At 44.0% G+C, this 16561-nt stretch overlaps 1 protein-coding gene across 8 annotated transcripts in view; it reads left to right on the plus strand.

Annotated features, from left to right (window-relative positions):
* UNC80 (unc-80 homolog, NALCN channel complex subunit) overlaps positions 1-16561 on the plus strand; it is a 187766-nt gene that overhangs the window by 30621 nt on the left and 140584 nt on the right. For all 8 annotated transcript variants that reach the window (XM_084643900.1, XM_084643903.1, XM_084643905.1 and 5 more), the window contains exons 8-11: positions 5614-5875; positions 11245-11379; positions 12241-12463; positions 13295-13435. In XM_084643900.1, coding sequence (XP_084500026.1) covers positions 5614-5875; positions 11245-11379; positions 12241-12463; positions 13295-13435 — 761 coding nt within the window. The remainder of the gene's footprint in view (positions 1-5613; positions 5876-11244; positions 11380-12240; positions 12464-13294; positions 13436-16561) is intronic.

Raw genomic sequence — 16561 nt, forward strand, 5'->3', positions numbered from 1 at the left:
GCTCATGCTTTTAGCTCTGGAAGTCCTCAGTTTGGTTGCCGGTGTGTCATCTGAGATGGTGGCAGTCACACTGACTTCATTCCATCTCATTTACAGGACTGCCCAGCTGGCCTGTTAGGATAGCAACTATAGAGCAATGAGGACAGAGCAGAGGACAAGGACCTTTTATATTTTGGAGTTTGATGATTTAAAAAAAACCCCAAACTTTAGGCTCATTGTTCCTTGGCTGGGCATGTCCTCTGGGGCTTGATCTGTCTTTGCTGCCCTCTGGGCAATTCTCTTTCCCTGTGTGGCAGAGCATTTCTGTACCTCTCCTCCCTTTTAGTGCTGCTTGGCCGCTACCTCCATTTCCCCTTCTTCACATACAGCTGTTCAGTTCACTTACTGCAGGCTGGCTGGCAGGCAGGCAAAAGAACAGCTTCTCAAATCTCTTCTCAGCCATCCTTGTAGGGCTTAGGCAAAGATTTTAAAATGCAGGAGCCTAAATTTAACCTCCTTAATTCGTATTTGGGGAAGATAAAGGTACAGGCAGATTTTCAGAAGGACTGAGCACTGGTCAGCTCCCATTAGGGTTTGTGAATACTCAGCACTTTTGAAAATCTGAACATATTTTTCTTAGGCTCCTATTTTTAAAAATGTTGGCCCTCATGTTCAGTTGCACCAGAAAATTTCAAACAAAAACACTCAAGAGTTTCAGAATTTGCTTCATTATAGTAACACTTTATCTCTGTTTCAAAATTTCTCTGAATCCGAAAACGCCTCCCAACTATTTTCTCAAAATACGTATTATTGATCTATCTTGTCACCTGCTTCAGTGGGTAAAACCATTCTTTACGGACCTGATCTAGTTGGCAGTCTTTCTGTTGACTTCAGTGGGTTTTGTGTCATATAAATTCTGAGTTTTTATTTCATTTTATTAACATTACCTGGTAAAACTAAGTCATCTGTTACTTCTGAGTATTGTCTTACTAAATGTAAACTGTTCCTCATGTACGCCATCGTTCAGCGTGCATACACACGCCCATAAAAAGTAAGGGAGCAGGCAACCTTTTAGAAGACTGAATCAGATGATCAGTTTATCCAGCTCAGTCTGGTGGTTGCTATGGAGATGAAGCTTCCGACAGGCTTTGTAGAGAGCGTCACTAATGTCTCCTCATTTGGAGAGCTCATTGATCAATTAAAACTGAACAGGGAGTTTTGGTTGCCAAGCAACAGGCAATTCAGAAACAAATGTTATTTACTCCTGTTATCAACGGCCCAGTATTCCTTTGTCCTTGGGCCCACAGCTGGACAAAATATGCCACCCACTCACCCCGCAATTATCCGTCAAGTACCTGATGAAATGTCCACAGGGTTTAATTCAAAGCAAAGCACAAGATTTTAAATTATGTTTTCTTGGAACCTCATTCAGCAAACCTCCAGTTTGCTCCTCTGATCTTGGATAAATATCCCCGCTCCATTCAGTGAAGTTCTTCATTTCACTGGAACCATTGCAGTAGTAAAACCCCAGCCATTTATTCTGCAGCTGGCTGTCAGTCTCTGCCTTGGAAATAGACTTTGCAAGCAGGGCTTGAATGGTAACTATTTCAGAAGAACAGTCCTTCTTTTGAGCTAGATTGTGAATTGGAGTTCATGCCCACGTAAGGGAGCATGAGGGAATACATATCTCCCTTACGCTCCAATAGGGGCTCCCCCAGACCTTGGGTCTGATCGCAGAGGAGTGAGCAGAGAAAGATGCATCACCTTATTCCTTTCTACAAGGGGGTGGGAATAGGCAGAGTTCTGGCTTCATCCTCTGTGCTTGCTGGTCAGTTCAGCTGAGCTGGTCTGGGAGATATTGGCGGGCAGATTTTATTTTTCTTTGGGGATAATTCTTTTTCTGGAATGCTGCTGGAGTGGTGCAGCAACCCTTTGTACAGGCTGTCTTTCTGATCCAGTCTTGGCCCTTTTGTTTTCTCCTCATGTGCATTTCACTCATTTCTCTCTTTGTAATGTTTTGAGAAGGGTGTATGATGGGAGCCCTGATGTCAGTCTGGTGGGAAAGGTGTTTTTAAATTATCACTGTTTTCTTTTTCTCTTATTTAAAGTCTTTTTTAAATCACCCCACTTGTAATCACAATTTATCTTGACTGCAGTATTAATGGAAACATTTGAACTGTAGACTGAATAAAGCAATATATGCCAATACCTAAGGTCTAGTTTTCAAAAGTGAGTGCCTTTAAAAAAGACCTAGAGGAAGTCTATGGTGTCCTCCATTGACAGAGGCTGGCAGCAAACCATCTCCTGCAGATTTGCTTGAACATTTTGAGTTCTGAATGAACACATTTCTTGGAGATGAATCCTTCCCAGCCACCCCATCTTCAAATGTGTCCCAGGAAGAAACTGCCAACCTACCCTGCTTGCAGGTGGGGTCAGCATTGCAAACCTTTTGCTGAACCCTACTTAACTGAATATCCAAAAACCTACATTTGAATGCTCAAATTGGCTTATATTTTTATTATTATTTGTATTATCATAGAGCCTTGGCGCCCCAGTCATGGTGTAGGACCCCGATATGCTAGGTGCTGTACAAACAGAACAAAAAGACAGTGCTTGCACCCAAACAGCTTACAATCTAAGGGCTTGTCTACATGACTATTTAGTTCGCTGCAAGGTGGGCTTTGATCTATCCCGCAGTAGCCTGCCGCAGACTGACCATCCATGTGGACCCTGCTGATGCACATTAACCGTTCTAGTCCTGGACTAGATCAAAATACATTAACAAACTGTTAATGTGTGTCAGCAGAGTCCCAGTGGGCAGCTTGTCTGCAGCAGGCTACTGTGGGGTAGATTCACACCCCAGCTTGAAGTGAACTAACTGTTCATTGAGACAAACTTGACTATAAGACAAGAGACAACAGATGGATACAGACAGACTGCATAGGCAGTACAAAGAAACAATGAGACAATATTGGTCAGCCCGATAGGCAGTGGTCCCAGCACACCAGCAACCTAACTCTGTCAAGTGTCTTGTATCCAGTTAAGCTGTAATCTAGCAAAGCACTGAAGCATGTATGTAACTTTAAGCAATAGCACAGTCCCACTGAAGTCAATGGAACTACTCATTCTTAAATGTTTTCCTGGATTGGGCTGCTCAGTACCGGGCTGGGTGTCCGAATGCAGATATGGACATCCTGCCTGGGTGCCTGTCTTTGAAAGCCTGCCTCCTCATGTGGCTCCGTAGACCTGTCAATATTAATGGTAAAAATTGTTGGCTGTTGTGATTTGTCCCAAATGCACGAGAACATCATTCATGAGGCAGTTATTGATTCTTTTGTGTCTTATGGAAAGTTTTAAAATGCAACAGGTACTCAGTTCACACAATTGTGCTTCTAGAACTGCATCCAGAAATCTTCCAGGTTATGAAATAGCACATCAAACCACAGATCTGTTCAATCTCCATACACAGAGGGAGATCAGTCATGTTCACCTGGGTCCCATTAAGGCAATGTGGGGCTCAAGGTCACCACAGCACTGGCCCCCCACCTCTTGACCCTGCCCTAGCCTGGCATTATGGCTCCATCTGCTACTTGGAGTGATGATGGCAGAGGATCCCCCTTCCCGCCAAGAAGGCAGGGTTAGCAGCAAGGGGGTCCCCCAGTACTTAACCCAACTGCTGGGTGTTTGTATAAGTGAGGGGCTGGGTTTTCTGTGCTTTTCTTCCCTTGTGAGTGCTCTGCTGGGATAGTGTTGGTCAAGGCCCCACATGCCAATGGGCCTTGGAGTTAACTCCCCACAGGGGTGAATGGGACAGTTCACCCCTCTCAGAGCTGTTGTTTCATGCTGTCTGCAGACTTGGGCAGACACCACTGTATCAGTTACACTGAAATCAGATTTCCAAGCTTTTCTTTGCAGCTATGAGGGCTAGAATGTTTCTGATGAAAGCTGAAATTCTGATATGAATGCCTCCCCCAGGTGCTGGGGCATTAAGCACAGGCCTGGAGTGCCCATTCCTTAACATGGACCTGATTATTCTCAATAACATAGAATTTTGCCAGCAAATATTATGGCATCACGGGCAAACATTTCTTTGGGACCACACCTAGTTTGTAGATTCTCAGTGAGAGGGAATTTGGGGCTTACGCTTTTGCTTGAGAAGATTAACAACAAAAATATAATTTAATACTTTCTGATGGTTTTATTGAAAAAAGAACCTTGCATGTGTGTGAGTGAGAATTCATGTATAGCAGCAACTCAGTGGAAGAACCAGGGCTCACCCTTTGAGACCCCATAGTTCATTCTTTTCTCTCTGTCCAGTACATTCAAGTCTGGAAACAAAAATACCAGGGATGTTTCACACTAAAAACCATATCAAAAGAACATTCAGGAATGACACCACCAAAAGCAGCCAGGAAACTTGTAGGGAAAGGTGACATATGTCATATTTTCTACTATCCAGGGGCAAAAAGGGAGGTCATCTTATATAGCAGTAGCACTTACTCACATGAGAGCCACCAGATCCGTTTCAATTAGTTTAAGTGATTATTTTACCGGGCGTTCCCAGAATGCTGCCATTTCTTTTAGTAACACCTGACTGTGTAACCTGCTCCTTCACATGTTACATGTCCTCCCATTAGAGCCTGACCAGCAGGGGTTTGAGTCTGCTCCTGATTCCTGCTCGAGGATTTAGTCATTGATTGCAAGTGGTAGAGGCCTGTTGTGCTTTTAGGCCCTGATTTAGGAATGCATCTCTGTTCAAGAAGACATCTAAGCACATGCTTAATTAAACATGTGCTTGAGTCTCACTGGGGATTTAAAGTTAAGCACATGCTTAAGTGCTTTCTTCAGCAAGGATGCTTTCCTGAACCAGTGCCTTATCCCCAGATTCAAACCTTTCTGTCAGCCCAAACAGAATCAATTACTTAAGCATCCTGGTAGCTGGAAAGTAGCTGAAAGTTCTGCAGATGTGAGGAGAGTGGAAGAGGCCTTAAGACTCTCTCTTTAATGACCAGGTGGATTTTAAGCCTGTCAGTTGTTAGTGCACTTGAGTCTCTGTGGAGAGGGACAACTTCTCTCTTTCTCAGTCTATAACCATTTCTTAGTGGCCGGTAAATGGAGCATCATTAGTGTTGGTCTCTGGGGTGACTTCTGTTCCCCAAACTGGAGGGTAACACAGGAATAGTTTCCACCTACAAGAAGAAGACCAATTAAGTGGTGCCCTAGAGTGAATGATGAAAAGCAACCCTAACGGTATGTCTACACAGCAATAAAAGGGCCACAGCTTGGCGGGGCAGGGGGGTTAGCAGACTCAGGCTTCCAGGGCTTGGGCTGTGGGGCTATAAAATTCAAGTGAAGTGTTGACATTTGGGCTTGGGCTGGAGCCTGGGCCCTGAAACCTGGCAAGTGGAGGAGGCTCAAGCCTGAGCCTGAACATCTGCACTGCAATTTTTAGTCTTGTGAGCCCAAGTCAGCTGACCTGGGCTCTGAGACTCTGTTCCATGGGGTGTTTTATCGCAGCATAGACCTGCCATAAGTTTCTTTCTGGAAGGAACCTTTTGGCAGAGCTCTGCACCTTGAGGGAAAGTATTAGCTCTAGCTGATTTCTAATGCTTCTCCTTTTATTATTTGGAACAGGGTATCATTAGTGATTCCGCCTTGCCAAAAGTCTCGCTATGCCACCTATTTTGATGTGGCAGTACTGCGCTGCCTGCTGCAGGCACACTGGTCTGAGGAGGGTACACAGTGGTCTCTGATGTATTATCTACAAAGACTGAGACATATGCTGGAGGAGAAGCCGGAGAAGCCCCCTGAGCCGGAGACCATGCACCTGCCCAGGCCCCGTAGCAGTTCCATGGTAGCAGCAGCACCTTCTCTGGTGAACACCCACAAAACTCAGGTCAGAGACCCTCATTTAAAAGTAATCTTAGTAACTCTTTACAGTGATGGCAGGATTAGTCATGATTCAGCACTGTGGTTTTAATTATATCATGAACTGTGGTGAAGTCACTTGTAGCATCGGAAATGTCCATATGTGGATTGCATAGACAGTCTTATTGCACTGGAATTCAGCATTCAGGTCTGATTTAACTATATGCCATATTGCTATTCTAAGAGAAACAAAAAGAATAGGTATCACAGTCTCGATACAGTATTCTCCTTGAAATGAAAAACAAGACTCAAGACACAAGACCACCTTCTTTAAAACGTGGCAGCAAACAGCACACCGTGGGGTTGGAGCACAGCAAAGTACACTTGCTGTTGTGCGTGTAATTTCCCGAATGCTAGTGCAATAATAAAGTTGTTGTTCAAAGGTTCTCAGCACAGCAGCAGTGTGGATGGATGTGTTATTTGCATCAGCTAGACATCACACTGGAGTTCTGGAATCAGTGTTTCTGTACATGACAGGAGATCCCCTGGCAATGTAGCAGATCTGCCTCTCCCAGCTTCACATTCTCAAGTCCTACCTGGTTTTTAAGTACTTTTTCTCCTACAGGAGAGCCCTTTACTCTGTTGTTCTTTACTAACATCTTTGTGAAATCCATTTGGTTATTCACAGTTAAATGTAAATGTATTTTACTTTGCTGGTTGGTTTTTTGGGGGTGGGGGATGGTCTTTTGGTCATTGATGTGAGGGTTCCATCCAGAACAGCAGTTTTTTTCAAGGCTAGACTAGATTGCTAAAGGTGACTTTCTCATCAGAAAGAAAAGGAGTACTTGTGGCACCTTAGAGACCAACAAATTTATCTGAGCATAAGCTTTCATGAGCTACAGCTCACTCAAATAAATTTGTTCGGTGCCACAAGTGCTCCTTTTCTTTTTGCACATACAGACTAAAACGGCTGCTACTCTGAAATTTCTCATCAGAGTTTCATACATTCTGTCATGCTACATGGAATCAGAGTCCCTCTTAAAATGAAGGTGTTTAATAAACAGAGCAGCTGCAACTTCCACACAGCTGGAGTTTCAGCTTTGTCTCCCTTATTCACCAGAGACCACTCCCTGTCTGGAGCTCTATACAGCCGTGATTTTCAACCTTTTTTCATTTGCGGACGCCTAAGACATTTCAAATGGAGGTGGAGACCCTTTGAAAATCATAGACATAGTCTGCGGACCCCCGCTGACTGGAGGCTGAAAACCACTGCTATACAGCACACAGCGACATCTAGTGGCTGATTAATATTCCACAAGTAAACATATTATGCACGAGTATGTCAGTGATTGAGGCAGTTGTGATGGGTTTAGGCTTCTGAGGCACAGAAATGAAGAAGTCATGTTCTTCTCTGTTTTTCTGCCTGCTTGGCATTTCTTTCTCTCTCAGGAAGGCTCTGCAGGCTGAGAAATTGTTAACTAGTGAGTGAGTTATGGTGCTAAGCTGAAAAAGTAGGCTTGCAGCATATTTCTTACATTTCTGGCAGGAGCCGCATCAAGTTGCATTCTTCCTCTGTTTTTACTTAACCCAAGTTATTCTTTTCCAATAGAAAATCAAGCTTTCAGAATAAAATATCGGGCGTCCATGCTCAGATGGTACAAATTCAAAATGTGAGCCCTAAATTGGTTCTGAGTCCATGGCCTCCTCTCATTAGGGCTTCATGTTGCAATATAGGAGAGACCCACACTTTTAAAGTGACAGCACTGGGTTTTATGGTACGTTGGTCATCTTCTCTATCATCTGGTCCTTTTGTCTTCATTAACTGATGTTAGACATGGCGAAAGAAAGAACTGCACAGAAATCAGCTCAGGAACAGGCAAGTAAGTAGGTTTAGTGATGGAGTACAGAGTGGATAGAAAAGCTGTGGGGTTGTCACGTAACCTCTTCTACCTTCCTAAGCCTTAGCATGTCTGTCATGCAGACTATTTATATGTGAAATACCATTAAAATATAATTCTGTGCATATCACAGCAAACTAGTTCTGATCAAATGGTTGTACTGTTATATATCTAGAGAAAGAGAATCTCAGTTCAGGCTGTAGGGGAATAATAGAATCATAGAATGAAGGATATATTTTAATATTTCATGCAGCATGCCATCAATGACATATCCTGTTCCTTGTTGCAAAGCAGAATGGCAAGTGAATGAAGGCGTATGAATAAAACAAATACCTTCTCCATGACTCTAGTCAACATGTATTTCAGTGTCAGGAAAAATCTGCAGTGCACCTATATGCAGTGAATCCAGCATAGGGATGGAATTAGGAAATAAAAACCTTGAGGGCTTTCAAAACTGTACAGCTTTGCAATAACTCTTCAGGAGCTAAGAGCAAAAACTTAAACCTAAAAACAGCAAAGCTGTGATGACTAGATGTAATGGTAATTTAAACCCAAGAGTTTCAAGTGTAATACTCAGAAGCTGATAGAAATACAAATGAATTCATAGCTAAACAGCCAGGCCAATACAGGGCAATAGGAGAAAAGAGATGTAGGAACAGCCTTTAAACAATTTTGTGGGTTTTCTTATTAGCCACACCTTATGTGTACTAGAGAAGTTGCATGATCGGCTATGATGGTAGCCACATTTTTAACCAGTCTTCAACTAGAACATTAGACTAATTTCTCAAAATAGGCCGTATCGCATAGTGTATAGTAAAGCTGACTGTGTGACTCAATTCATATACAGTGGTTTGTTTGAATAGCTGACTGTGAGCTCTTCTGCGCAGGGTGACTTCCTGTGTGTTTGTACAGTGCCAAGCACAGTAGGGACCTGATTTTTGTTTGGGTCCTTTTCACTACCCCAATACAAATAATACAGTGATTATCAGTAATGCACAGTGATGATAACCCTGAGTTAAATTTGTGTAGTGCCTTCCATTCACAAGGATCCCAAAGCACTTTGCAATCCAAGAGCCTGATCCTAGGAACTGCTGATTGCCCTCAGCTGCCGCTGATGTTAATAGGAGTTGAGAGTGCCCAGCACCAGAACCAAGCCCTGATTACCTTTTTATTGGATTTACTCTGTCATGTGCCACTTGTAATCTGCAGTCAAATTTGCAGATGGTTTTAAGAGCACATGCAAAACTTCATGTGTCCAATTTGGCCAAATGTCCGTTGTACTGAAATAACTCTCTCCCTGAAAAAGATCTATCTCCTTAGATGACTCCCTCGAACCTGTAGCGGTACATGAGCGCTGCAGAGTGTTCTGGTTTTTATCACATGGAGGTGTGGGGAGTGAGTTACTCAGTGGAAGGCTGGCAAGTGAGAATGCCCTATTCTGGGCATAAAACTGTAGGGGTTACAGGGATCTTTAAAGTTGGAAAACAGTATGAAGAGGAAAGGGTCTCAAGGGCCCAGTCCTGCAGACACTTAAACACACACTTGACTCTACTAATGTGAGTAGTTCCACTGACTTCAGTGGGATCAATCACATGAGTAAAGTTACACACATGCTTATGTGTTTCTAGGACTGGGCCTAAAGTAGCCAGGACTTGAACCTGTTACTGTACAGAAATCACTTCACCTCTGACTGAGGTGCAGCCACCTCTGGAGTGACAGGCAGGATTTCTTTTAACATCATACAGCAGCATTACACACTAGTTCTGGTGTCAGAATGAAGAGAGTAACCTCTCCAGCTGAAACAATATGGTGATATTTAGGCAGGCAGAATGGAATTACCTGCATGGGATTTGATCATGTCACAGGAGCGAACAGCCCTGCTCCTGTGACACGTGCCAAACAATCTTTGATTACCACAAGTGGACAGGACCAGGCTTTATGTTTCTCTTGAAGGATGCCACCTCCTGCACCTCCTTCTTTACCATCATATAGCTCTAGCAACTCAGGCTCAAGAGAGAAACCTGCTGAGTTTCCAGTCCACCAAGGGGTTTGGATACCTAGAGATAAGTGGATTCCTAGGATGTTTTGAGGCCTGAGGCGTTTAAAAAAATTAAGGAGGTTGCAGTAAGTAAAGATACACAAGTAAAGATATCCCAGAGCACCATTGCTGGAATTAAGGATGCTCACTGCAAACATCAGCTTTGTTTTTTATTCATTTAATGAAGCCTGAGCCTCTAAAAAACATTTAATAAAATGATAAAAATGTATGTATTTGTACAAACCAAGTAATTCTTAACATTATTTAGATGGAGAGGGTGATGACAATGCTGTTCATCACAATCCACACGCTAACTCAGAAACATTAATGCAGTGATTCCCAAACTTTTGTACTGGTGACCCCTTTCACATAGCAAGCCTCTGAGTGCGACCCCCCCCTTATAAATTAAAAACACTTTTTAATATATTTAACACCATTATAAATGTTGGATGCAAAGCGGGGTTTGGGGTGGAGGCTGACAGCTTGCGACCCCCCATATAATAACCTTACGACCCCCTGAGGTGTTCCATCCCCCAGTTGAGAACCCTTGTATTAATGTATTTTGGATATTATTGGTATATTTCATGAAACTAACACTTGTCTCTTACACATCACTTTTTAGTCCTAGATTTCAAAGCACTTTATAAGGGAAGATAATTATAATTATCCATAGCTGCTGGTGAAACTGGTGAAACAACCTGTCCAAGCTCATACACTATGCTAGTGTTCTTGCTGGGAGTAGACTGCATGTCTCCTGACTCCCAGTCCAATGCACTGCTTCCTGCCATTGATGGTTTTTGTAGTGGCAAAATGTTGTCATTTTAAATGATAAACTATTAGAACTAATCATTCGTCTCTGAATCTCTAAATATATTTAACCCTAAAATGTGAGAGTGGAGTTTTGTCTGATGGAATTAAGGTTCTTCTCCTTTGGAGCTGTCCTTGGATGGGATTGAAGTAGATGATTTAGTTCAGCGGTGGCCAACCTGGGGCTCCGGAGCCACATGCGGCTCTTCAGAAGTTAACACGCGGCTCCTTGTCTAGGCACCGACTCCGGGGCTGGAGCTACAGACGCCAACTTTCCAACGTGCCGGGGGGTGCTCACTGCTCAACCCCTGGCTCTTCCACAGGCCCTGCCCCCACTCCACCCCTTCCCGCCCCCTCCCTTGAGCCCTCCATGCCCTCACTCCTCCCCCTCCCCCCTGGAGCCTCCTGCAGGGCACAAAACAGCTGATTGGGAGGTGTGGGGAGGGCCTGATCTGCAGAGCTGCTGGTGGGCAGGAGGCGCTGGGAGGTGTGGGGGGGGACTGATGGGGGGGCTGCTGACGTACTACTGTGGCTCTTTAGCAATGTACATTGGTAAATTCTGGCTCCTTCTCAGGCTTAGGTTCGCCACCCCTGATTTAGTTGCTTACTTGCTATTTCTACTTGTGCATGTTTTTCTTCTTTTGGGGAGTGAAGGATCTCACAATGAAGTGCAATGAGGAGGAAAAATCACTAAGCACTGAGGCCTTTGCTAAGGTGTCACTCACCAACCTGCGCAGGCTAGCTGTGCCAGATCTCTCCACAGACATGGGAATGAACATCTTTAAGAAGGTGAGTAGCACAGTAATATGTTTTTGGTTTATCTACAATCCAGTGCCAAAACACATACCATGTATACAACTGTTAAAAGTTTACATTGAGTCTATATTTAGGTTGAACATGAGGCAAACATTTGTTTTTTTCGATGGACATGTTATGTGTCCGTGTATGATATATACATGTATGTATTCATATTTACTCTATGAGCCCAGTGATGAAATCTGTATTCATATCAAGCTCTTATTGAAATCAATGGGAGTTTTCCCTAAGTGGCGGTGGTTTGCAGCCAGATCCTCAAATTACATTAATCAGAGGACCTCCATCAGTTTCAATAGATCTATGCTGGTTTTACACCTGAGATCTGAGTCTAAATCTGTAAAGCACTCTCCCCGGAAGGTCCTTGCCTGGGAGTTGAAGGTTATACAAACAAATTAAGATTCATAATATAAAAAATTAAACAGATTAATCAAACAAGGGAATGCAATGCACAAAAAAGGAAGGAGAGAAATGGGAAAAGAAAATAAATATAGGTCCAACAACAGTAGTAATGAAAAATCTTTGAAATAAAGAATGTCTTAATTATAAAACTGGAGGGATGGGTTGAGACAGATGTCAAGGGAAGTAAATCATCACCTTAGCATTTCCCGTAGCAAAGTGTGGTTGTTTTCCCAACATGAGGTGCACTGGTGCGCTCCTTAAATGTGGGTGGTGCTGGAGTGCAGATACCCATCATAGACAAAGGGCTAGAGTGGGGAAATTTAGGATTGGGCTCTGCATGCTTGTCCTTCATCTGTTTGTGTCCTTCCCCTCTAACTGTAGTGAAATCCGTGTAGCCTCTGCCTGGCTCTAACCCCTCTCCTCTTCCTTCTGCAGTTTAAGAGCCGCAAAGAGGATCGAGAACGTGAGCGCAAGGGTTCTATTCCTTTCCACCACACTGGGAAAAAACGGCAGCGAAGGATGGGGGTGCCCTTTCTGCTCCACGAGGATCATTTGGATGTGTCACCCACTCGCAGCACATTCTCCTTTGGCAGCTTTTCTGGGATCGGAGAGGACCGGCGCAGCATTGAGAGAGGAGGATGGCAAACTGCCATACTAGGTGACTGATGGGAAAGGATTAATATCGCAACCCTGTATTCTGATTAATTTTTCTGCTCCAGAATGTTCCAAGAATAGCAGAGTGGAACGGAGGCTCTTTATTTCTCCATCACTCTGGCACGGGAAAACAGGCCCTCCCTTTGATGGCTGGTTATGTCCTTTGCCCTGACTTGCAGTTTGCCACACCTGTTGTAGAAATGGCAGAGTCTTTCTGCCAGCTTCTAAGGTGAAGTTCGTTGTTGTACTGACTGCTGACCTTGAATGACCATGTTTAGGTCAGTTTGTTTCTAATAAGTAAATAGGAGTTGGGCAAAACATATTTCCAGTCAGTCCCAGGAGAATGACCCTCCCCCAGTCTTACTCCTGGCATTAATGGGAGTTTTGCTTGAGTAACTAGATGTACACTAAGGCTATGTCTACACTATGGACACAGCTGTGCCTCCGTAAGGTCTCCCGGGTAGCCGCACTTTGCCAGCAGGAGAGAGCTGTCCTGCCGGCATAATTAAACCACTCCCAATGAGCGGCATTAGCTGTGTCAGAAGGAGAGCTTCTCCTCTTGACATAGCGCTGTCCACACCAGCACTTTTGCCAGGGAAACTTATGTCAGTTGGGTGGGGGGGAGGGGTTCACATCCTTGACCGACAAAAGTGGTAGTGTAGACAAAGCCTCAATAAGGATTTTCCACTTGGGCTCTGTTTCACACAATTCAAGTGAGGTCTGGACTCCTGCTAATCTCAGTGAACCCCATCCCCCATTCTCACATCTCAACTTCTAGCCCTCACGCGTTCCTTAGACTTGCAAACTAAATGTCTGTTTGGTGTGTTCATCCTAGGGAAGTTCACCAGACGGGGGAGTTCTGACACAGCTACGGAGATGGAGAGCCTGAGTGCTAGACATTCTCACTCTCATCACACCCTGGTCGCTGACTTGCCTGACCACTCAAACAGCCACGGAGAGAATACCGTTAAAGAAGGTGTGTCAAATATAGCGATGAGCAAATACCACACTGGAGTGTGAACGTCAGGAGGCTGAGATAGTTTTATATTTTTAATTGATTAATATCTGATGAATCCCCTCTTTCCCATTTTGGTTTTTCTATATATCTTGTTGTTTCTTCTTTTTGTCCTATTTAGGATTATCATTATAATCTCTTGCAAAGGACATGCACCCACCTCTAGGGTGGGACACAGCACCTTTTTAACAGTGTACAGGAACACTGCACGGAAGTTTAGGGCAGGAAGTCAATTTTGCTAACTCTTGTGATTTCATTGTGTGTCTCACAATATTTGATGGTTTTCTGAAAGACCCAACTGCTGGAATCAAGAGATTGCATGAGAATCTCAGCTTTCCCCTTATTTTTAAAAAGTTCATTTATAACCCACATGATTTCAGGGAAAAGCTCAAAAAAAAAAAATGAAGCAAGTGAAACCCTAAAGGCCCAAGAAATAGAAGGCAAGGAAAAGGAACCCAGAATTTGACTTTAAAATCATGAGAGTTTTTTAACAATAATCTCATGATTGTTTTTGGGACCTGACTCATGATTTTTGAACACTTGGGGTTGGCAATTCTGGGAAATTGATAAAAGTGCTTTATCCATTTAAAACGGCAAGAGCCATAAAGGTAGGAAGATTGTAATTGCTCCTATCAGCATATGGCCACCCCATCAGAGCTAAGACCCCCTCCTCTTACAGTAACAGAACTGGCTACCAATAGAGCAAGAGCACTTCCACAGTTTCCCTATAGTAAGGCTGCTAAAATTATACAAGACACCTCAGTCTTAACAGGCTGGCACTGTTACTAATGAGAAGTTTTCCTGCCTTAGGGTGGGGAGGACGGGAATCAAGCATAGACAGCTGCTGCCTCCCTTTTAGCCAGGTGCAGAAAACATTTAAGTCTTCCATCTATCATTGGTAGAGTTGAACCCCAGAGTTACGAACCCCAGAGTTACGAACTGACCAGTCACCCAAACACCTCATTTGGAACTGGAAATACGCAATCAGGTAGCAGCAGAGACCAAAACAAAAAAAGCAAATACAGTACAGTATTGTGTTAAACGTCAACTACTAAAACAAATAAAGGGAGAGTAGCATTTTCTTCTGCATAGTACAGTTTCAAAGCTGTATTAAGTCAATGTTCAGTTGTAAACCTTTGAAAGAACAACCCTAATGTTTTGTTCGAAGTTATGAACAACCTCCATTCCCGAGATGCCCGTAACTCTGAGGTTCTGCTGTACTCAGATGGCCCCTGGAGTATCTGAGCACCTCTCCGTTTTTATCCACAGAACACCTCTGTGAGGCAGGAAGTGCTGTAATCTTTGTAGATGGAGAGTTGAGGCACAGAGAGGCCATGTGACTTGTCCACAGTCACACAGGAAGTCAGTAGCAGTACAGAAAATTGAACCCAGGTTGCCCAAGTTCTAGGCTAATGCCTTAACCACTGGACCATCCTTCCTCTTCCGTTGTCATTTGACAATATTTTTCCTATAAAACGTAAAATATAAAATCCATTAATCCTGGCAAAGAAGGGGACTCTATTCCCATGCAGATACTTAACTCAGTGGCAATCCACTCTCACTAATATTGGTGGTGTATTGTCCACCTCCACATAGGAATTTGTCAAGTTGCTGAAACTCTGCGTCTTATTTGTTCTTACTTGATTAGCTAATCTTTTTGTGTGTGTGCAGCCACAGTCCAAGGTACTAGTGAGCTTTGAAGATTTTAGCAAGGAAAGAAATAGAGCTGGTCAAAAAGTTTCAGAATTTGAAATTGCAATGAAATTTTTCATTCAAAATGTTGATGTGCAAAAAAAAAAAAAAGGAGGATATCGTTTTTGTGAAAATGTCCTCCAAATGTTAACCCACTCTTCACCGAGCCATACGCTAAAAGCGTATTTTAAAGGAATGAAAGAAAACAAGGCAGTTTTTAGCCATAGAACTGAGTGCTTGAGTCATTCTGCCCCAGACAGGGCTCAGGGAGGGTTTGCAACACAACACTTTTCACTAGATAAAGTCCTGACTGCAGCTACAACATGCGTATTCTGGACATAGCCCCTAAGGGAAGAACCTGAGTAGCAAAAAGCAGCTGTGCACCTTCAATCTAGGCACTTGATATAATCTCCGCCACTCCTTCCACCTGTCATCACTTCTCTGGGTTGCACTGCAGCCAGTCTCATTCAGATGCTGAATACATTGCTCAGCTGGGTCCATAAAGATGGCGATGTAGAGCAGGTTGTCGCCAACATCCCGAAGGCACCATATGCTGAGCCTCCTAATGGCTTGATGTGCCATTGAACCGGAGGGCGCCTTGCAGTACCCACTGAGCCTTTGGGGTAGACTCAGTGCAGGTCTCCGACTCAGTTGAATTCTTTTTTTCTTTTAGTTCATTTGTGCCCCCAGATTCCAACTGGAGGCCTGGCACAAAATGGTTTGGAATTAGTTTCAAACATGCCAGGCTAGCTAGTAGCTTGGAGCCACAGCCCTCCTTGGGGAGCAGATTGAAGTGCCTCCAGGACCAGGCTGGGAGCGCTGCTGCTGCTGCACCCTTTGGAAAGTTGGAGCATGCAGTTATTGGATCCAGCTCTCCTGGCTACTGCGGAGGTGGGTTGAGAGGACAGAGCCTGGCTCCCCCTGTCTCCTTTGAGAGGCTTGTATGGCTAATCTGGAGCAGTACTACCAGCACCTCTTAGTGCTTGTGGTGTTGTGCCTTCTGCCCCCTGCACAGGAGCACCGTCTTCTACCTTATACCCCCATGCTGAGCAGGGCACTATCTATGAATGAGCTACCAGGCCACACAGCTAGTAGAGGAAGATGTATTTGGGTGGCGTGAAATGAGCATTTGGGATTCATTTTCCGAAGTCACTCTCTGAACAATTCTGAATAGCCTGAGAAAGGCTGGATTTGTGTCAGCTAAAATCTAGTGTAGGCACATCTCCCTCTTCCCTGGTGCTTACACATTTCAGGCAAAGCTCTCCTCTCTGGGGTGCTCTGCAGATTCCTCACGTCTGAGCTGCATTCATTCCGGGAGCAGTTTGCCATGCACTAGGTCAGCTCCGTATCTGAAAGGCTTTCTAAAAGTTGGAGAGCTGTGATGCTCACGTTTCT

This window comes from Lepidochelys olivacea (genome assembly GCF_965140295.1).
Source record: "Lepidochelys olivacea isolate rLepOli2 genome assembly, chromosome: 11".
Taxonomy (NCBI): domain Eukaryota; kingdom Metazoa; phylum Chordata; order Testudines; family Cheloniidae; genus Lepidochelys; species Lepidochelys olivacea.